The sequence below is a fragment of the Bos mutus genome, chromosome X (assembly GCF_027580195.1).
Source record: "Bos mutus isolate GX-2022 chromosome X, NWIPB_WYAK_1.1, whole genome shotgun sequence".
Classification (NCBI taxonomy): Eukaryota; Metazoa; Chordata; class Mammalia; order Artiodactyla; family Bovidae; genus Bos; species Bos mutus.
In genome coordinates this window covers 67,510,582-67,533,992 of record NC_091646.1, presented here as the reverse complement: position 1 = coordinate 67,533,992, position 23,411 = coordinate 67,510,582, and the positions used below count along the sequence as shown (strand labels likewise).

General features: G+C 41.7%; 1 protein-coding gene across 1 annotated transcript in view; it reads left to right on the top strand.

Moving 5' to 3' along the window:
* The window catches only part of SLC16A2 (solute carrier family 16 member 2), a 132,294-nt gene that overhangs the window by 98,734 nt on the left and 10,149 nt on the right, over positions 1-23,411 (top strand). Inside the window, exons 2-4 of the mRNA XM_005890535.2 lie at positions 15,074-15,218; positions 18,941-19,391; positions 20,381-20,524. Coding sequence (XP_005890597.2) covers positions 15,074-15,218; positions 18,941-19,391; positions 20,381-20,524 — 740 coding nt within the window. The remainder of the gene's footprint in view (positions 1-15,073; positions 15,219-18,940; positions 19,392-20,380; positions 20,525-23,411) is intronic.

Genomic DNA, 23,411 nt, shown 5'->3' with positions numbered 1-23,411 from the left:
TACATATTTAATCCTTAAAGTCCTGGGCTACGTTGGACAGAAAGTTTATTAGTCAGAAATTAGGCACTTGCTTAGCACTTAGGACAGTTGCTCATTGGAAAAAAATGCTTTCTGCCTAATAGAACACTGTGGGGTGTTATCTCTGATTTTGCCAAGTCTTTTTATAAAGACCCTCTTTATAAATGACCCTTTATAAATATAAAGACCCTTTTTATAATGACCCTCTATATCTCCCATTAAAATTTATTTTTCACCCTTTGAACTCTCCCACATCTCAACTACTTCATCAAAAATACTTCTTTGTCTACCTCATGAGAGCAAGGGTAATATGTGTGTGTGTGAGTTGCTCAGTTGTGTCCGACTCTTTGTGACCACATGGACTGTAAACCCACCAGGCTCCTCCGTCCATGGAATTCTCCAGGCAAGAATACTGGAGTGGGTTGCCATTCCTTTCTCCAGGGGATCTCCCCAACTCAGGGACTGAACACAAGTCTCCTGCATTGCAGGCAGATTCTTCCTGTCTGAGCCACCAGGAAAGCCCAGGGGTAATATGTGGGACAAAAAAACTCTCTAGCTTTGATTCAAGGACTGTCAAGCATTCTAGAAAACCTCTACATGTCTTGTATTTTCCAAAAAAGGAAACTAAGTGCAAGAAAGATAAAGAATAACTGATAGCACTCTTTTATCATCAGCACAGTTATAATTATCATTATTTGTATTATCACTATTGGTTCTTTTTTTTAAATATAGTCATCCCTTGATTGTTTTTTGCTTATAAAATTTCCTCTGATAACTTTTCTTGCTAACAATTATGCTATTTTTCTTCAGTCATTAATCTAGCTATTAAATTACCTTTTTTTTCTGGCGGCCCTTCCCCTGTCTGCTGTGCTGAGTGCATCTGACTGCACTCGTGGCCAGGAGAAGGTGGGCATATCTCTCCCAGGCATGTCACTGGGGGCCTGAGTGAGTCTTCTGCCTCTGATTAAGTTATGTTTGCTGTCATCCATTCTCTGGGGAGTCAGCTATCCAGAGCTCTGGTCTGTGTTGATGGTGTTGTAGGTCCTCTGGCTGTGTTCTCCACAAACATTTCATGTGGTCTCCATTTCTGGGAGCTCAAATCACAGCTACATTTTTTACCCCTCCAAGCTCTGTGAAAGACTAAGGGGCATGGAGTCTGGTATCATTTTCCTGCCTCATCCAGGATGGGTGGGTGGCCAAGTTGGGGGACAGAAGTGGCCCAAGATCCCTGCCCCTTCCTTCTTAGTAAGCCATTGTCCGAGCAAGCGCCTGGCTATGGGGTGAACTTGGGGGAGAGTATGTTCTCTTGATCACTTGTGGGGAGATCTCCTGAGACAGAGAGATCCAGTAGTGAGCAAGAGAAGGAGGAGACATGTGGAGACAGAGGCCACTGTGTCACAGTATCCTGCAGAGGATTCTTCATGGTGGGCAACCAGGGAAGGACATCAGATCAGATCAGATCAGTCGCTCAGTCTTGTCGGACTCTTTGCGACCCCATGAATAGCAGCATGCCAGGCCTCCCTGTCCATCACCAACTCCTGGAGTTCACTCAGACTCATGTCCATCGAGTCAGTGATGCCATCCAGCCATCTCATTCTCTGTCGTCCCCTTCTCCTCCTGCCCCCAATCCCTCCCAGCATCAGAGTCTTTTCCAATGAGTCAACTCCTCACATGAGGTGGCCAAAGTACTGGAGTTTCAGCTTTAGCATCATTCCTTCCAAAGAAATCCCAGGGCTGATCTCCTTCAGAATGGACTGGTTGGATCTCCTTGCAGTCCAAGGGACTCTCAAGAGTCTTCTCCAACACCACAGTTCAAAAGCATCAATTCTTCGGCACTCAGCCTTCTTCACAGTCCAACTCTCACATCCATACATGACCACAGGAAAAACCATAGCCTTGACTAGACGAACCTTTGCTGGCAAAGTAATGTCTCTGCTTTTCAATATGCTATCTAGGTTGGTCATAACTTTCCTTCCAAGGAGTAAGCGTCTTTTAATTTCATGGTTGCAGTCACCATCTGCAGTGATTTTGGAGCCCAAAAAATAAACTCTGACACTGTTTCCACTGTTTCCCCATCTATTTCCCATGAAGTGATGGGACCAGATGCCATGATCTTCATTTTTTGAATGTTGAGCTTTAAGCCAACTTTTTCACTTTCCACTTTCACCTTCATCAAGAGGCTTTTTAGTTCCTCTTCACTTTCTGCCATAAGAGTGGTGTCATCTGCATATCTGAGGTTATTGATATTTCTCCCAGCAATCTTAATTCCAGCTTGTGTTTCTTCCAGTCCAGCGTTTCTCATGATGTTCTCTGCATATAAGTTAAATAAACAGGGTGACAATATACAGCCTTGACAAACTCCTTTCCCGATTTGGAACCAGTCTGTTGTTCCATGTCCAGTTCTAACTGTTGCTTCCTGACCTGCATACAAATTTCTCAAGAGGCAGATCAGGTGGTCTGGTATTCCCATCTCTTTCAGAATTTTCCACAGTTTCTTGTGATCCACACAGTCAAAGGCTTTGGCATAGTCAATAAAGCAGAAATAAATGTTTTTCTGGAACTCTCTTGCTTTTTCCATGATCCAGCGGATGTTGGCAATTTGATCTCTGGTTCCTCTGCCTTTTCTAAAACCAGCTTGAACATCAGGAAGTTCACGGTTCACATATAGCTGAAGCCTGGCTTGGAGAATTTTAAGCATTACTTTACTAGCATGTGAGATGAGTGCAATTGTGCAGTAGTTTGAGCATTCTTTGGCATTGCCTTTCTTTGGGATTGGAATGAAAACTGACATTTTCCAGTCCTGTGGCCACTGCTGAGTTTTCCAAATTTGCTGGCATATTGAGTGCAGCACTTTCACAGCATCATCTTTCAGGATTTGGAATGGGCATAGTCATTAGTGCATCCTGGGGCTGGCACAAGCTGGGTTTTCTCCTGGGGCCATTGCTCCCTACCAGGACTGCTTCTTTGGTTGAATTACTTGGGGCATGAGGGCTTAGGATAGACTGTTCTGAGGAGGAAAGGAGACCCAGCTATGTGGCAATGGGGTGAGCACTGTCAGCCTGGTTTTCAGGTGGCCTTCTTGTCCTGTTGGCTCTCAGTAGGTGCCCCAAGGGGATAAGAAGGACCTTGTCCAGCCTTGAACATCCTTGGGATGCTTGAGCCCCTGACTCATATGTTCTTAGCCAAGGAAAAGATTTGTCATCTCCAGGCCACTGAGATGGTTCTTCCCCTGCCCCTAAGGACCAGTCTGACCCTCCTGTCATGGCTTGTCCTATCATGCCTTCGGGAGCTGAGCAGGTGATCCTGCAGTTCTGCTCTGTTTCATTTCTCTCCAGTTAGCCACATTCTTGTTCCCTGCTGCCCTGCCCCTCCTCATTGGGTGCTTGGGCTGTGTGTGTGTGATGTTTCTTTCCTTCATGGCAAGCCAACCGTGTATTGAGGATTCACCATGTGCTGTGTGTGGCTCAGAAAGCCCATCCTGTGGTCCCTGTACTCTGAACCATGAGGGCAGGGAGGGAGCTGTTCCATTCAAGGCAGAAGGACTAGATGGCCCTCTTGCAAATGGAATTCTGCCTCTTCAAGAATGCAATGTGAAGTTCCCTGCATCTATTGGTAATACAAGGATTTCACATTTTTTAGAACTATGGTGAGCATATGTATGTACTTTTTTAGAATTGGTACTAGAAATTGGTGGCTTCCTAGGTGGTGCTAGTGGTAAATAACCTGCCTACCAATGCAGGAAACATAATGAGGTGTGGGTTCCATCCCTGTGTCAGGAAGATCTGCTGGAAGAGGGCATGGCAACCTATTCTAGTATTCATGCCTGGAGAATCCCATAGACAGAGGAACCTGGTGGGCTACCATCCACAGGGTCTCAAAGAGTCGGACACGACTGAAGCAACTTAGCATATACACACACACTAGAAGTTGAGGGGCTTCCCTGGCAACTCAGTGGTAAAGAACTCAACCGCCAATGCAGGAGACACAGGTTCAGTCTCTGGATCAGGAGGATCCCCTGGAGTAAGAAATGGCAACCCACTCCAGGATTTTTGCCTGGGAAATCCCATGGACAGAGGAGCCTGGCAGGCTACAGTCCATGTGGTCACAAAGAGTTGGACATGATTGAGTGACTGAGCACATACACATACATCCTTAATCTAGCAACTTTTCTTTTCACTTAGAATGTCTGACCTCTCTGAAAATCTTCAAATAAAAATTTTATTCTGGTCTTAAACCATGTGATTTATACATTTTTGTGCATGCGTGGGTGCACAGTCATATGTGACTCTTTGCAACCCCATGAACTGTAGCCCAGCAGGCTCTTCTGTCCATGGGATTTTCCTGAAAAGAATACTAGAGTGGGCTGCCATTTCCTCCTCCAGGGATTTTTCCTGACCCAGGGAATGCTCTATGTAAAAAGTATCCCCTATTCTACTGTGAGATCCTTGACCAAAAAGACCATATGTCACTTATTTAGCACCCTCAGTGCTGTAGGATAGCTATGTGTTTGGGCCAGAGAGGATGTTAAATAACTGTTAAACAGATGAATAGCTTCATTTTAAAATGTACGTTTAGCATCAAAAGCTATATCAAAGTAATTTTCCCTATTATACCTCCCATGAAGTGTGGCTAAAAGCACTGGCCATTAAATATAAAACACATATAAGAAGACTGAAAGGTAAAGAGAAGAAAGCTGATGGACTAAGTATCTCAAGACTCAAGGAACAACACAGTGGTGAATTAACTGTGTTTTGTTTTTGGTTTTGGTTTTTTTTGCCTCATATATCTTATACAGGGAGCTGAGGAAACTTACAACTGGGAAATGCCAATACGGACAGATAAAATGAGCACCAAGAAAAGCCTGATTTCTCTAACCAAAAGACCAAGAAAGGAGCAGCCTAGCAAGACAGAAAAGTTTTAGACAATAGCCACTCTACTCCAACCAAACACCATGGGGAAAAATGTGTCTCTTCTGACCTTTACCAAAAAGGCCTAATAAGGAAACTCGACTTATAAAGTCACCCAGTTGTAACAAGGTGCCCTAATCTGTCCCTCTACCATTCCAAGGTAGTATTAGAGAAAACTGAGTAGGGAGCCAGAAATTTCATTCCCTCTTAGTGGCAACAAGGCCTATTCCTAAAACACTGTGTCAGTGGAGACCATGCAGGGAGACTGGACATTCACCCTTGCTAGACTGTAACCTCCAGTTCTCCCCCCATTTCTGAAGAGGTACAAAGATGGTGTCAGTGAATGCCAAGTAGGAAACTAGGACATTTAGCATCACTCAGTATACGATCCGTTGAAGCAACATGGAAAATAATAAGAAAAGACTCTTACCTCTCACAACCAGTTAAGTATCAGAGGAAGACAAGTGGGGATCTTGAACACCAACCCCTGCTCACCATAACAATGCACCTATCCTCCCCATGGTATCCATGGAGGCTAAGCAGGGAACCTGGACTTCCATCCCCATCTCTTCCACCCTATCTAGAAATAATGAGGAGATACCTTGCTGGCACACTGTCATAGTAGGCCTACTAAAACGCAAGGTTTAAGTAAGACATGAAGCCTTATGATATTCAAAATGCCCAAGGTACAACAGATAAACCACTTGTCACACCAAAGATTAAGAAAATCTCAACTTCAATGAGAAAAGAAAATTAACTGCCACCAACACTAAGATGACACAGATGTTGAAATTATTTGACAAGCATTTTAAATATAAATTTTGTTCATGACAAGCATTTTAAAGCACCCACTATTAAAATGCTTTAATAAGCAATTACAATCATACTTGAGATGAGTGAAACAATACTAAGTCTCAGCAACTAAATAGAGAATATAAAGAAGAAACAATGGAAATTTTAGAACTAAAACATAGAACTGAAATAATGATAATTTTAAAAATTTCACTGGATGAGTTCCATTAAATAATGGAGAGGGCAGAGGAAAGAATGAGTAAACTTGAAGATAGAACAATAAAAATAATCTAATGTGAACAAGAGGGGGAAATAAATTTTTAAAAAATGAACAGAGCATCAGAGAACTGTGGTCCTATAACAAAAGATGTAATGTTCCTGTCATCATAAGAGTGCTGGATGGAGAGGAGAAAGAAGGTGCAGCTGAAAAATTACTCAGAGAAATAATGGCTGAAAATCTCCCAAATTTGACAAAAGACAAACCTACAGTATTAAGAAGTTAATGAACTACAAAGAGGATGAACTCAAAGAAATCTATGCCAAAACACATCAGAGTCAAAGTTCTGAAATATAAACACACACTAATTTTGAAAATATTGAGAGAGAAGTGATACCCTAATTAAGGGAAAAGCCATCAAATGATAGTGGATTTCTCATAAACAAAACAAAACAAAACACAGAGGGCAGAAGTAAGAAGTGATAAAACATTTTTCAAGCTCTAAAAGAAAAAACTGTCAACTCGGAATTGCATATCCAGTCAAACTGTGCTTCAGGAAAGGAGGAGGAAATCTAGGCATTTTCAAATGAATGAATACCAAGAGAATTTGTCACCAGCAGACCTACCTTTAAGGAATGGCCACCAGCAGACCTACCTTTAAAGAATGGCCAAAGGAATTTCTCCAAACAGAAAGGAAACAATAGAAAATGGAATCTTGGATCATCAAGAAGGAAGAAAGAACTCTCTGCAACCTCATGAACTCTGTCACATCAGGTTCCTCTGTCCTCCACTCTCTCCTAGACTTTGCTCAAATTCATGTCCATTGAGTCAGTAATGTTTCTAGCCATCTCATCCTCTGCTGCCCGCTTCTCCTTTTGTCTTCAATCTTTCCCAGCATCAGGGTCTTTTCCAGTGAGTTGGCTCTTCACATCAGATGGCCAAAGTATTGGAGCTTCAGCTTCAGCATCAGTCCTTCCAATGAGTATTCAGGGTTGATTTCCTTTAGGATTGACTGGTTTGATATTGCAGTCCAAGGGACTCTCAAGAGTCTTCTCCAGCACCACAACTCAAAAGCATCAATTCTTCATCACTCAACCTTCCTTATGGTCCAACTCGCACAAATCAATGATTGTCCTTGCAAATGGTCTAAATACATTAAATAAAAAACAGAGATTGGCAGGAAAAAAAATACCCCAACCATAAGCTGTCTACAAGTAACTTCAAATATATATCTCCAGGGAATCATGCTGGGTGAAAAAGCCAGTTTCAAAAAGTCACAGATTATATGACTCAATTTATATCTTTCATGAAATACTATTATAGTATAAACACTAAGTGTTTAGTTCTTTGAAAGTGAAAGTGTTAGTTGCTCAGTCATGTCTGACTCTTTGCAATCCCATGGACTATAGCCTGCCAGGCTCCTCTGTCCATGGAATTCTCCAGGCAAGAATACTGGAGTGGGTAGCCATTCCCTTCTCCAGGAGACATTGCAGGCAGATTCTTTACCATCAGAGCCACTAGGGAAGCCCTTAAATATAAAGCACAAAACTCTAAAACTCCTAGAAAATAACTTAGGTAAACTTCGATGACCATGGGTTTGATTACAGCTTTTTAGGTTCAAGACCAAGTCGTAATCCATGAAAGAAATAACCAGACTTCATCAAAATTTAAAACTTCTGCTCTGCAAAAGACAATGTCAAGAGAATGAGAAGCTAAGCCACAGACGGAGAGAAAATATTTGCAAAAGACATATCTGACAAAGGACTGTTATCCAAAATGTACAAAGACCTCCTGAGACTCATCAATGAGAAAATGATCAACCCAGTTAAAAAAAAAAAAAAAATGGCCCAAAGACGTTAACAGACAGCTCATCAAAGAAAATATATAGATGACAAATAAACATATTAAAAGATACTCAATGCTATATGTCATCAAGAAAATGGACTCTGTGGGAGAGGGCGAGGGTGGGATGATTTGGGAGAATGGCATTGAAACATGTATAATATCATATCTGAAACGAATCGCCAGTCCAGGTTCGATGCATGATACATGATGCTTGGGCCTGGTGTACTGGGATGACCCAGAGGGATGGTATGGGAAGGGACGTGGGAGGGGGGTTCAGGATGGGGAACACGTGTACACTCCTGGTGGATTCATGTTGATGTATGGCAAAACCAACACAATATTGTAAAGTAATTAGCCTCCAATTAAAATAAATAAATTTATATTAAAAAAAGAAAATACAAATGAAAGCAATGAGATGCCACTACATATCTATCAGAATGACCAAAATCTAGGACACTGACACCACCAAATGCTGGTAAGGATGTAGAGCAACAAGAACTCTCACTCATTGTTTTTGGGAATGCAAAATAGTACAGCCACTTTGGAAGAAAGCTTGGCAATTTCTTCCAAATCTAAACATACAATTTAGCATGCTCCTTAGTGTTTAACCAAATGAGTCAAGAACATACATCAACACAAAAATTTATACACATCTATTTATAGCAGCTATATTCATAATTTGCCAAAATGTAGAAGCAACCAAGATTCCTTCAGGGAGTGAGTTAATAAATAAACTGTGGTACATCTAGACAAAGAAATATTATTCAGTGATGAAAAAAAATCTTTCAAGTCATGAAAATACATGGGGGGAATTTATTTATTTATTTTAATATAAATTTATTTATTTTAATTGGAGGCTAATTACTTTACAATATTGTAGTGGTTTTGCCATACATCGACATGAATCCACCACGGGTGTACACGTGTTCCCCATCCTGAACCCCCCTCCCACCTCCCTCCCCACAGCATCCCTCTAGGTCATCCCAGTGCACCAGCCCCAAGTACCCTGTATCATGCATCGAACCTGGACTGGTGATTCATTTCACATATGATAATATACATGTTTCAATGCCATTCTCCCAAACCATATCAGCCTCGCCCTCTCCTACACAGTCCAAAAGACTGTTCTATACATCTGTGTCTCTTTTCTGTCTCTCATACAAGGCTATCATTACCATCTTTCTAAATTCCATATATATGCATTATTATACTGTATTGGTGTTTTTCTTACTGGCTTACTTCACTCTGTATAATAGGTTCCAGTTTCATCCACCTCATTAGGACTGATTCAAATGTATTCTTTTTAATGGCTGAGTAATACTCCATTGTGTATATGTACCACAGCTTTCTTATCCATTCATCTGCTGATGGACATCTAGGTTGCTTCCATGTCCTGGCTATTATAAACAGTTCTGTGATGAACATTGGGGTACACATGTCTCTTTCAATTCTGGTTTCCTCGGTGTGTATGCCCAGCAGTGGGATTGCTGGGTCATATGGCAGTTCTATTTCCAGTTTTTAAAGGAATCTCCACACTGTTCTCCATAGTGGCTGTACTAGTTTGCATTCCCACCAACAGTGTAAGAGGGTTCCCTTTTCTCCACACCCTCTCCAGCATTTATTGCTTGTAGACTTTTGGATAGCAGCCATTCTGACTGGCATAAAATGGTACCTCATTGTGGTTTTGGTTTGCATTTCTCTGATAATGAGTGATGTTGAGCATCTTTTCATGTGTTTGTTAGCCATCTGTATGTCTTCTTTGGAGAAATGTCTGTTTAGTTCTTTGGCCCATTTTTTGATTGGGTCATTTATTTTCCTGGAATTGAGCTGCAGGAGTTGCATGTATATTTTTGAGATTAATTCTTTGTCAGCTGCTTCGTTTGCTATTATTTTTTCCCATTCTGAAGGTTTTTTTTTTTTTTCCACCTTGCTTATAATTTTCTTTGTTGTGCAAAAGCTTTTAAGTTTAATTAGGTCCCATTTATTTATTTTTGCTTTTATTTCCAATATTCTGGGAGGTGGTTCATAGAGGATCCTGCTGTGATTTATGTCAGAGAGTGTTTTGCCTATGTGTTCCTCTAGGAGTTTTATAGTTTCTGGTCTTGCATTTAGATCTTTAATCCATTTTGAGTTAATTTTTGTGTATGGTGTTAGAAAGTGTTCTAGTTTCATTCTTTTACAAGTGGTTGACCAGTTTTCCCAGCACCACTTGTTAAAGACGTTGTCTTTTCTCCATTGTATATTCTTGCCTCCTTTGTCAAAGATAAGGTGTCCATAGGTGCATCAATTTATCTCTGGGCTTTCTATTTTGTTCCATTGATCTATATTTCTTTGTATCAGTACTATACTGTCTTGATGACTGTGGATTTGTAGTAGAGCCTGAAGTCAAGCAGGTTGTTTCCTCCAGTTCCATTCTTCTTTCTCAAGATTGCTTTGGATATTTGAGGTTTTTTTGTATCTCCATACAAATTGTGAAATTAATTGTTCTAGTTCTGTGAAAAATACCATTGGTAGCTTGGTAGGGATTGCATTGAATCTATAGATTGCTTTGGGTAGTATACTCATTTTCACTATATTGATTCTTCCGATCCATGAACATGGTATATTTCTCCATCTACTTGTGTCCTCTTTGATTTCTTTCACCTGTGTTTTATAGTTTTCTATATATAGGTCTTTTGTTTCTTTAGGTAGATATATTCCTAAGTATTTTATTCTTTTCATTGCAATGGTAAATGGAATTGTTTCCTTAATTTATCTTTCTGTTTTCTCATTGTTGGTGTATAGGAATGCAAGGGATTTCTGTGTGTTGATTTTATATGCTGCAAATTTACTATATTCATTGATTAGCTCTAGTAATTTTCTGGTGGAGTCTTTAGGGTTTTCTCTGTAGAGGATCATGTCATCTGCAAACAATGAGAGTTTTACTTCTTCTTTGCCAATCTGGATTCCTTTTATTTCTTTTTCTGCTCTGATTGCTGTGGCCAAAACTGCCAAAACTATGTTGAATAGTAATGGTGAGAGTGGCCACCTTTGTCTTATTCCTGACTTTAGGGGAAATGCTTTCAATTTTTCACCATTGAGGATAATGTTTGCTGTGGGTTTATCATATATAGCTTGTATTGTGTTGAGGAATGTTCCTTCTATTCCTGATTTCTTGAGGGTTTTTTTTTTTTTTTAATCATAAATGGATGTTGAATTTTGTCGAAGGCTTTCTCTTCATCTATTGAGATAATCATATGGTTTTTATTTTTCAATTTGTTAATGTGGCATATTATGTTGATTGATTTGTGGATATTGAATAATCCTCGCATCCCTGGGATAAAGCCCACTTGGTCATGATGTATGATCTTTTTAATATGTTGTTGGATTCTGTTTGCTAGAATTTTGTTAAGGATTTTTGAATCTATGTTCATCAGTGATATTGGCCTGTAGTTTTCTTTTTTGTGGCATCTTTGTCAGGTTTTGGTATAGGGGAAATTTAAATGTATGAAAGTAAAAGAAGCCAATCTGAAGAGACTATTTACTATATGATTCCAATTATATAACATTCTGGAAAAGGCAACACTATGAAGACAGTAAAAAGATTAGTGTTTGCCAGAGGTTTGGAGGGGAATAGGGATGAATAGGCAGAGAATGAGTTTTTACAGCAGTGAAAATATTCTATATGATATCATAATGATGAATATATGTCATTAACATAAAAAGCTATATCCAATGTAATTTAAACTTTCTTTGGCTGTGCAAAAGATACTTTAAAGCCCAATCATCATCAGTTTTCATTGTATTTTAGATATTTTCAGAAGGGCCAGATAATGGTGAGTTGTAGTTGATAAAATATCAGTAAGATAATTTACCAAATTTAACTAATTTTTCGTTTTTGTTCAATACATTTGAACTATTTTTTTTAAATCTGGCCAGATTAAAAATACATATATCATAAATGAGATCACCCACTCACACTTCTTGCTTCTCTGCCCCTTTTGCTCTTCTCTTTTTTCTATAACAGATTTATTGAGGTATGATTTACATATGGTAATAGTCACTCTTTTTATATGCTCAATTCTATGAATTTTGACAAAAGAATACCACCACTTACAGTCAAGATATATAACATTTCATCACTCCATTTCATTACCCCAAAAAGTTCCCCCATACTCCTCTATAATGAGTCATTTCCCCTCACCCTTCCTCCTGGCATTCACTGATCTGTTTGACTACACAGTTTTGCCTTTTTTGGAATTACATATAAATGGAATCATTTGTGTCTGGCTTCTTCTCACTTAGCATAATGCCTTTGATAATTGTTCTAGTCATTTCATGTATCAGTAGTTTATTACTGTTTATTGCAGAGTTGTATTCCACTATATTAATGTATATTCACTTATTTATCCATTCATCAGTTGAAATACATTTTGAGTTATTGACACATTTTGGCAGTTATGAAAAATCTTCAAAAACATCTAGGTACAGGTTTTTTTATGAATATAATTTTTTTTTTATCTTGGCTAAGTACCCAAGAGACTGATTTCAGGATAATAGGGTAATTGTATGTTTAACTTTTAAGAAGCTGCCAAACTGTTTTCCAAAGCAGGTATACCATTTTTACATTCCCATCAGCATTGTATGAGATTTCCAGTTCCTCTACATCCTCACCAGTACTAGGTATTGTCATTTTTTTTTTTTTTTAAAGCTTTTTTAGTGGTTATACAGGGGTATTGGTTTTAACATGCATTTCTTGAATGATTAATAATATTGAGCATCTTTTCATGTACTCAATTGCTATTCATGTCATGCATTTGTGTGTGTGTAAAATGTCTGTTCAAATCTTTTGCCCATATTTTAAACTGGATTGTTTGCTGTCTTCTTACTGAGTTATGAGTGTCAACTCACACTTGTACTCTGGATACCAGACTTTTATAAGACAAGTGTGTCATAAATATTTTTCTCAGTCTGTGGCTTGCCCTTTCATGTTCATAACAGTATTTTTCAAAGAGCAGAAGTTTTACATCTTGATGAAGTCTAGTGTTGATTTTTTAATGGATCATACTTTTGGTAATTATGAAATCTTTGCCTAACTAAAGGCTAGAAAGATTTTCCCCTATACTCTCTTCTAAAAATGTTGTTTTACTTGATCCATTTGTATTAATTTTTATATATGGTGTGATTATTGATATCTACAAAGCTCTCATACATATGATCACATTTGATAATCATTACATTAAAAAAAACTTTAAAGAAGGCATGTGGAGAATTTCAATCCCCATTTTATAAATGAGAAGACTGAGGATTAGAGGAGTGCTGTGTGACTTGCTCAAGGTCCCATAGCTGATAAGAGGTGAAACTGAAAGGTGTAAGGTAAAACTTTGATGAGAGTTCAGGTCTCCTGCTGTCTCAGTCCAGTGCTTTTGGAGCCAGCCACTAAGACATAAGATGGCACCCCTAGCAAAATAAAGATTCCCAGTGGAGATCTGAACAACCTATTAGGTACTGAGGTAAGAGACACAGACAGTAGACTTGTCTAACCTCAGATTGTACTCCTCTGGCCCTTCTGGGGCTGCACAATCCAAGAGAGCCAGAAGCTGGCCTGGCTCGCTGTTCGGGTGACACTCAGTGAATACTCTTTGATGATGATGAAGACTTGGAACATACTCAGAGGAGAGCTCTCAAAGGAATTACAGAATTAGGAATTAAAGCTAAGAAGAAAAGTTAGGGAAACTAAGATTATTTAGCCTAGAAAAGAGAGGCTCACAATGAAACTTGGTAACAGCCTTCAAACAAAAAAAGCTTGGGCTTTCTTTCTGATGGCTGAGCAAGAATCTAAGTAAAAGGGCAAATCTCTTCCTCCCTGTTGAGGATTGTTACAAGCACTTAAGAGCCTTTATAAACAGAGTAAACTCTTCTTTTCTTTTTTTTTTTTACTTTTTAGATATAAATTTATTTATTTTAATTGGAGGCTAATTACAATATTGTATTGGTTTTGCCATACATTGACATGATTCCGCCACGGGTGTACATGTGTTCCCCATCCTGAACCTCCCTCCCACCTCCCTCCCCATACCATCCCTCTGGGTCATCCCAGGGATTTGCCAAACATGGGCTCTGATGAAGAATTTCAGCAGGAGGGTTATATGACTCTCTTGTACAGTGTCCTTATAAATCTTTGTGTGACTCCTGAACCTGCCCTGTGTCAATTCCAGGAGGCCTTTGTCTGTGGCCTTCCTTACTCCTTAGTCTTAGCATTTTCATAGGACTGTTCCAGTGACCAAGACAAATCTTACCTAAGCTTCTAAAGGCTTAATTAACTTTCATGTTCCTTGGCACTGAAACCAAGTAGCCTAGTGCCTAAGGCTATAAATCTGGCTTAGTATCCCTGGAAGGAAGCCTGAAATGCTGGCTAGTCCAAATCTGACACCAGTGGTTGAATCCCCTGTTTTATATCTAGCCTCTTACACACTTCCAATGATGGGAGCTTCATTAATCCTAATTAGAGATATAATACAATGAACATTGGAGTAGAAATAAGGAGAGTTAGGTCTGAGGCCCAGCTCTGCCACTTAACTTGCTATGTGATATTTGGCAAGTCCCTTCACATTTCTAGACTTGTTTCTTTATCAATAAAATGGTAGTAGAGGAATCTCTTTGTCTTAGTTTGTGTTTATTTAACTGCTATAACAAATAGCCCTCGAAAATTCAGTAGCTTAAAGGAAAAGAAGTTTAATTCTTAGGTAACATTCAGGGCAAGGGTTCCAGACTGGAGAGAAAGGAGGAACTCTACTCCATTCAGGGTCCCAGACAGAACTGATGGCAGTTCTTCCAGTCTTAATACATGGCATCCAAGGTCACTGCCATTATGGCCCCCAAGAAAGCAGAAACATCATGGGAGTCTTTTTATGGTCCAAACCCAGAAGTGGTATGTGTCCTTTTTACCCACATTCTATTGGTCAGAATTCTGTAACATGGTCATACCAAATAGCCACAGGAAACAGGCTAAGAAATGTAGTGCAGCTGTGTGGTAGCTAGCTAGACATCTCTACCACAGACTTGATCTTTAAAGGCCTCTTGCCCCAGCTTTGAAGTTCTGGGTATGCTTATGAACTAGACCCCTGGTTCTCACATTGCCTTGTTACAGGAACTTTGAAAATTGCCTAACCTCTCTGGCCATTAGGGACTAACAGGCTGGCAGTGCAGGCCAACACAATGCCCCCTGTGAAAGGTCAGAGAAGAACTGACATACCAGATGCACCACCAGGTACCACATTAAACTAAGATGTCTTTGTGCTTCTTTTCTCTGCAGCATGGGTAGGAGCCCTGTCAATGGGAATGATCTTCTTCTGTTCTCCCATTGTGAGTATATTCACTGATCGTTTGGGCTGCCGAATCACAGCAACTGCAGGGGCTGCTGTTGCTTTCATTGGCCTCCATACCAGCTCCTTCACCAGGTAAGGCTAGGAATTGCTGGCCATTTGCCCTTGGCTTTTTTCTGGGTCTCAAATGGAGACACTCTTTTCATTACAGAATCCCCTGTGGCCTTTTCCATGTAGGGTCTTCAAATACCTTGCTCCCAGTAATTATTGTTCAATGGGATTTATCTAAGTAGAGTCCCCAAGGACATATTGGTAGGGAATATACCCAAAGAGGACTCAAGATTTCCAAAGTGGTAAGAGAAGCTTAAGCTTGGGCATTCATACAACTGAGCCCAGGTTCAATTTTGGCCACTGAATGGCAATGGAACAATTGATGAGTATCATTTCCCTCTCTGGGCCTCAATTTTTATATCTACAACATGAAATTAGATCAGGTCTTTTCAGGTGTGTCTTCCACTCTGCCATTCTATTTCCCTTCAATATGCCACACATCTCATGACCTCAACTGCCCTCCTAGGAATGAAAATCTAGAGTAAGACCATGTGAACACCTACCATTAGAGGATTCTTGGGTAATCTTATGCTGAAAAAGAGGTCAGCTGAGCCCAGGGCTGTTTGGCATTTCTGATCCTTTTCCATTTCTGCATGGCAATGAAAAGACCCTGACACTGGGAAAGATGGAAAGCAAAAAGAAAAGAGGGTGGCAGTGGGTTCTTGAGATGGTTAGATAGCATCACCAACTCAATGGACATGAGTTTGAGCAAACTCCAAGAGATAGTGAAGGACAGGGAAGCCTGGTTTGCTGCAGTCCATGGGGTAGCAAAGAGTTGGACATGACTTAGCGACTAAACAACAACAAATGTTAGGACAGTTTGGGACAGATAAAGATTCACATCTTGGGCATGAGAAAGGATATTCAGCAGCATCCCTCACTGAGATACAGACCCAACACCCAGCTATCCAACTAGACCTAAACTTGGTAAACTCAAATTCTGGTCCCATAGATCCCACTGGCAGAATTCGGTCAGTGTCTGGCAAGCAGTAGGTTACAAGTTCATATTCTCCTTATCTCTGCTGCTCTCCAGAAGCATATCTGTAGGAGAGGGGAGAAGGCAAAACACTCCACCACAGCTTGAGGAATATGGCTTTCCAAAAGAACTCCAATAATTTTCTGCCAAAGACACTTTGGAAGTTATGGTACCACCTACTTCCAATCTCCGGGTGTAGGAGAATGCTGACCTGGAGACATGGCTAACTTGTCAGAGACCTGTTTTCTGAGCTTGGCTTCCCAGAGGACCATAGTTATGCACTCTAGGCCTAAGGATCCACTCACAGCAGAGAATGATAATCGTGTTCTGCCACAACTGGGCCCTGTGAGATTGAGCCCACTTTATGACTTGAGCATTTCTGGCTGCCCAGTCTACCCTCCAGCAGAGCTTGGGTCTGGCCTGCAATAGTTTCTTGGCTTGGTTCTATCCAATTGGAACAGAGGCAGGGAAAACCACATCCTGTCTGTAATCTGCTCAGCCCTCCCAGGGCTGCAGCTCCAAATCTTTTCAGGACCCCTCTGGTGGCCGGCCTCATTTGCCCTCAGCAGGCTAGTGCCTGCTTCTTGTGGGAAGGAGTTAGGCCTCAGAAGCAGCTCCAGCCTCAGTGCTACTCAGCAGCGGCCTGTTTTTAAGGCCAAGCAGAGCAAAGTGTAAACAAATTAGCAACATACGGATCCCATTTTCTTTCCAATCCACATGAGCTCAGTTACAGGAGGGGAAAGAGCTCATATGTGCTTTCTCCTGGCATTCTTCTTTAGGCACACTGTTCCCCAGCCCTTAAGCTCCTCCCCCACTCCCTTTGCCCTTTCTGTAAGAACATCTTTAGAGCCAAGAAACTTTCTGGATGGCCTCACATCCAGTGGAATATGGTTCTGTTTATGGCTAGAATTCCAAGTCATCTCTCCTGTTGTGTCTAAATCAGGGCTCTGAGTTCCTTTGGATGGTGTGAGATGGGGCGAAGTTTGAGCAGGGCTTTAGCAAGCCTACTCAGGGGCCTCCTGCCTCAGGGCGCAGGTAGAAATAGATCCACTACACAGCTCCCTGAATAGAATCCCATGCTTTATTCCCACTGGCCCCCTCCCTGAATGTCTCCTTCAGACCTTCATAATGCATTTCCCTTAGCAAGGCCCCTAGCTTGGGTCAATCCCAAAGGGTACCTCTATTCTAATGGAAGGAAGCCCCAAGGAATTTGACAGAAGAGGAGCAATTGGCTTAGCTATGTGTTCTAAGCAGAGGCAACCCTTTTGAAACCAAAGCCCTTGCTCATACCCAATGAATGCAAATAGATGGAAAGCAATGATGACGGTGATTGTCTTAGAGTCATGAGAGCTAGCACCACTTCATCTCTGTGCCATAGGTCCAGTCCTTTAGTATGAGGACTAGTCTATTCATGAAGAGGAACTGCCTGACCATGGGAAGCACTATGTTATTAAATGGCCAGATAAAAAGTATTGCAAAATATGTGGAAGTATCAAAAAGAAAACACATTTTTTTACTAGTTTATGCCAGTGTCATCTGATGGCAGATGGCCAGCCAAGCTGACCTTCCCATAGCCTTTTCCATTCTGATACTTTGCCTTCTGTTATAGAAGCTTATGGCCAAAGCAGAGCCTAAGAGTTTTAGCCAGAACTTGTCCTACTTGGACAGGCCAATAACTTTTTTGAGGTCCCATTTCCCACCAAGTAGCCAAGCTACTCTGGGAAACTAGTCCATATAATGTCTAGGAACAGGAGCCAGGCTTCAGAAGTTAAAGGAACTCCTTATCTTAGGATCCCTATGGAGATTATTTAGGGCCTGGAGTAAAGGGTTTTGGGATATCCAGACCATGGGCATGGTTGGGGAAGGAGTATCTCTGAGGATACCACCAACCACTCTCTGAAATATTAAGGGCCCTGAGCATGGAGAAAGACACTGAAAAGTACCATGGAGGGTCTCAAACATCCAGAATCTTGGCTTCTTGCAGAATTTTCTTGTTACTTGGGATAAAGCTTTAGTTACCACCCTACCTATGTTGTCTAGATGAGCAGTGAAACTGTTCTCTCTAAGCCACTAATTTACTCTTGTAGCCCCTCATCTAGACTTTGCATAGGATAGTTGTGGCTTTCTTTTGAATAGTGCTGATGGGGCCCTATAATTCAAACTAGAGTCACACAGGCCTAGAGACAAGTCCAAGCTTTGCTCATCCCCAGTTATGCTGTGCTGTGCTTAGTCTCTCAGTCATGTCCAACTCTTTGCAACCCCATGAACTGTAGCCCACCAGGCCCCTCTGTCCATGGGGATTCTCCACACAAGAATACTGAAGTGGGTTGCCATGCCCTCCTCCAGGGGATCTTCCCAACCCAAGGATCAAACCCAGGTCTCCCTCGTTGTAAGCAGATTCTTTACCATCTGAGCCACCAGAGAAGCCCAAGAATACTGGAGTGGGTAGCCTATCCCTTCTCCAGGGGATCTTCCCAACCCAGGAATCAAACCAGGGTTTCCTGCATTGCAGGTGGATTCTTTACCAGCTGAGCTACCAGGGAAGCACCCAGTATGCTACCTTGGGTAAATTACTTCTCTGAAACTCTGTCTCCCTATCTATAAAATGGGGATCAGAAGGTTCTATTTCTTGTCTATTCTGAGGGTCAGCAGTAACTGGGGCTGTGGGTTAAGGGTGGGGGATATAGATCTTGGTTGGTGGGGGGGCCGAGAAGGGCAGGTAAATTGCTGGTCAGGCCTCTGAGAATAGCTCTTGGTGTCTCTCCCACAGCTCACTAAGCCTGCGTTACTTCACCTATGGGATTCTCTTTGGTTGTGGCTGTTCCTTCGCCTTTCAGCCATCTCTCGTCATCCTGGGCCATTACTTTCAACGCCGTCTGGGTCTGGCCAATGGTGTGGTGTCTGCTGGGAGTAGCATCTTCTCCATATCCTTCCCCCTCCTCATCAAAACACTGGGGGCTAAGATCAAGCTCGCTCAAACCTTCCAGGTGCTGAGTACCTTTATGTTTATTCTTACGCTGCTTTCACTCACCTACCGACCCCTCCTGCCGAGCTCGCAAGACACCCCAAGCAAGAGAGGTGTCCACACCCTGTGCCAACGCTTTCTGGCTCAGCTCAGGAAGTACTTCAACATGCGAGTGTTCCGCCAACGTACCTACCGCATCTGGGCCTTCGGGATCGCTGCTGCTGCCCTTGGCTACTTCGTTCCCTATGTACACCTGGTGAGAAATACCAGGGTGGGTCTACCCTACCTGACCCCAAAAAGCTGCCTGTAATCTGCCTGAAGTTCAGAGGGTAGGAGCAGAGGACATTGAAAGGGCAGAGCTAGGATCTTTGAAAAAAGACAAAAGAGGTATTTGGAGAGTAGGAAACAGCACAGGCTGAGAGAAGACCTCAGTGGGAAATGGAGGACGTTCCTTAGGGAAAGGCTTATGCCTATGGTTTCCCCTACTGATAAATCTAGATGGATGCTCAAGAGAAGATAAGCATCACTGAAATACAGGAGACTGCCCCTAGATGAACCAACAATAGGGTTTTCTAAGAGAGTGTCTTAAGGAATGCTGGTGTTTGTAGTCAAGTAATTTTGTTTAGGAAATAATGTATACTAGATCTGTCTACCTTCATAATGTGTAACAATCTTATAAAGGTACCAAAAGATCCCAAAATACAGTAAAAAACTCTATTAAGCTTTGTTTAACCAGCATCTACCCAACTTACATGATCATAGAAATGTTGGTTGTTTCCAGCTGCTATCTTCCACAGACATTGTGTTTCTTAAAACATAGTTTTGGAGTGTTACCTGGAAGCTGATGGATCCTTCTCCCTTGGTGACCTGTTGTTACCCTAGGGTGTCAGTTCTGGGTCAGGGAATGGGGAGACAATAAAGGAACTCCTAGATTTTTTTCAGTTGTTAAAGCTGTATTCTGTCCTGCCAAGGCTTGGAAGAGGCTTAGAGATACGCACTGTCCACTGAGCTGTTGCTCAGAAGCCCAAAATCCAGAGAGCCAAGGGATATGCAGCCTTTTAAGCTGTTGGAAACAACCAGAGAGCTGGTTCTGGAGCTAAGGCTACAGGGGAGGGGGCTGCAGGAGAAATCACTCTTGTTATGTTCCAGGGAAGTAAGCAGTAGAGGATTCTGTGTATGCCAACAATTAACCAGTCAGATCTTCTTCTTCCTCTTATCCTGGGGGCCTGGTGTTATGCTTTTCAGATGAAGTATGTGGAAGAGGAATTCTTGGAAATCAAGCAGACCTGGGTGCTCTTGGTGTGTATTGGGGCTACCTCAGGCCTTGGGCGCCTTGTGTCAGGCCGTGTCAGTGACTCCATTCCTGGACTTAAGAAGATCTACTTGCAGGTGAGTGTGACCACCCTGTCTACTGTGGACAGAACAGCCTTCCACATGATGCTAGGTTATCTCCAGCCTTTGGGATATAATGGTAGGGTATATCTGACACAGCTTGCTATGTAACATGGGAAATCAATTAAAGTCTCAAAGCCTCAGTTTCCCTAGGTTTCAAGTGAAGGTCATCATCCCTGTTCTGCTCCTTCCTCAAGATGGAATAAGGATCTAGTGAGAGCAGCCACTGTAAATGGAAACTCTAAGAACACTTTCAAAGAAAATATTTATTTATAGAAGGTCTACCATCTGAGAGAGGGAAACTGAAGCCAGGAATTAGATGTTGCCTGCCTTGAGGACTGAACTCATTGGCACCTTACTCTTTCTTGGAGGGTCTTAGGCATCTGTAGTACTCTGTGGCCCAATGTCTCTCTCTTCTAGGCCCAAGTGCATCATTTCTTATACCTCCAGAACTACTTGGCATCAAACACTGGCTCTCAAATGCCATCCTCTTGATGGACACAAAAAAAGTGCCAGAAAAGGCCAGACCTCACTTGCCCTCTCCAGGTCTCACTTTCCTCTTCTGTACAATGAGAATAATTCTTTCCTTCCTATCTCACCTCACAGGTGAGGATCAAAAGAAATAAAGATGTGACCAGGCTTTGAGAAGTAAAAAATGTTTTAACTATGCAAACTCATATTCTTTCTCAAAGTGACACAGGTAGCCTCATATTGTGGGCAGTATCCATGCTTGAGAGGCCACTTTCTGTGTGAACTAGGCTCTGGTCTGGCTTGAATACAGACTACTGCTCAAGCTGTCTTTATCTACTGGATAACAATATTGTCTTTCTGACCTGGCCCATGCTTCTTGCTACAGCAGAGGTAGCAAGTGTACCAGAAGGTACTCAAGTGTGGAACCCTATGGAGGAGTAACAGCAGCCCCAGATAACATATGGGTCATAAGGAATCCATTAGGAAGGTGGTTGAATTATGACTCTACTGGAGATGTCCTGAAAGCACTTCTAAGAGGCCCTGACTACACACAGCAGGGATTTCTCTGTCTTCTGATAGCCCCAACTCTTTTCCTAAATACCCTCATATATCTTGGATGAGGATATGAATAAGGTTTCCTATTGTTTTTAACTTTGTGTTAGATTTGTAAGAGCTGGTGAATCTGCTTTGTCAGAGCTTAGGGGCGCCATTATGGTCCATCCAATCCAACCTCTCATTACAGTGATGGAGAAACCAAGGAAAAGACTCAGATAGTCATGGCAGAGCTGAATTCCTATGTAGCATTCTTTTCATATTCTGCTTTACCCTAAGTGATGGATGGCAGAACCAAGTCCCAGACATGATAAGTGACTTGACCAAGGTCAAACCAAAAGCCTGTGATTGAGATAAACCAATTATGAAAATTTAATTTCCTGTGCCAATATCAGCAAGACCTTACCTGGGTGGCTTTTTGTATAGGACTATGTGTGGCTTTCCCAGCTTCTTCCACATGTCCCCATTGTGGCCAAAGGGTGCTGGAAATCAGGGTAAGTTAGCATTGCTTCTGCTGCTAAGTCGCTTCAGTCGTGTCCGACTCTGTGCGACCCCATAGATGGCAGCCCACCAGGCTCCCCCGTCCCTGGGATTCTCCAGGCAAGAACACTGGAGTGGGTTGCCATTGCCTTCTCCGAGTTAGCATTGGGCCAGGGCTTTATCTTGAGGAGTGGAAGTAGCCTTTGCCTACCCATATAGTTAATTTCTCAACATATTCCCTAGGAGAGAGGTAGAGCCCAAGCAGCTCTTGTTTTCTATTGTTCCAAGGGAGGAAGAGGCAATAACCAGTCAGAAACAGTACTAGGCTTATGGCTCAGTGCTTCTGCTGTCCATTTCCCCTACCTATCCAACATTCTCTCCGTTTTCTCACTCTTAGTTGACCCAGTTTTGCCACTTAAAAAAATAATCTTGGAACTTTAAAGCTGAAACATATCTTCATCAACTCATAGTCCCAAATTCCTCATTTTATAAACTGAGGAACTGAGGCCCAGAGAGGGAAAGTGATTTGTTCAAACACGTTGTGCTGGTAAGTGTCTTAGGCTGAGGGCATGAAACAATGAATGAACTTCTTCCTCTTGAGCTGCTCACAAGAATTTGCCTCCCTTTCTCCCTGGGTCAGAGCAGGAGTACAGGTCTGGGAGAGGAAAGTAGTGTACATAGCTTCAGGTTCAGAAAAGTCATCCACTAGACCTTCTGGCTCCTACTAGTGACAGAGAGGCACATGTGTCTGGTGTAAAGCCCCTGGACAGTCTGTTGGAAAGCAAATAGTGACAACTTGCTGGACAACCTCACTTTGGGTCAAATCTTGAAACCTGTTTCTTTGTTCCAAGAGGGATTTTTAATTTCCAAACCTTGGCAAAGCCTCATGGAGGATATTAAGAGGCAGCTAGATACAATAGATAGTAATTGCCACCAGTTAACTTATATGCAGAGTACATCATGAGAAACGCTGGGCTGGAAGAAGCACAAGCTGGAATCAAGATTGCCGGGAGAAATATCAATAACCTCAGATATGCAGATGACACCACCCTCATGGCAGAAAGTGAAGAACTAAAGAGCCTCTTGATGAAAGTGAAAGAAGAGTGACAAAGTTGGCTTAAAGCTCAACATTCAGAAAACTAAGATCATAGCATCTGGTCCCATCACTTCATGGCAAATAGATGGGGAAACAGTGGAAACAGTGTCAGAATTTATTTTGGGGGGCTCCAAAATCACTGCAGATGATGATTGCAGCCATGAAATTAAAAGATGCTTACTCCTTGGAAAGAAAGTTATGACCAACCTAGATAGCATATTCAAAAGCAGAGACATTATTTTGCCAACAAAGGTCCATCTAGTCAAGGCTATGGTTTTTCCAGTG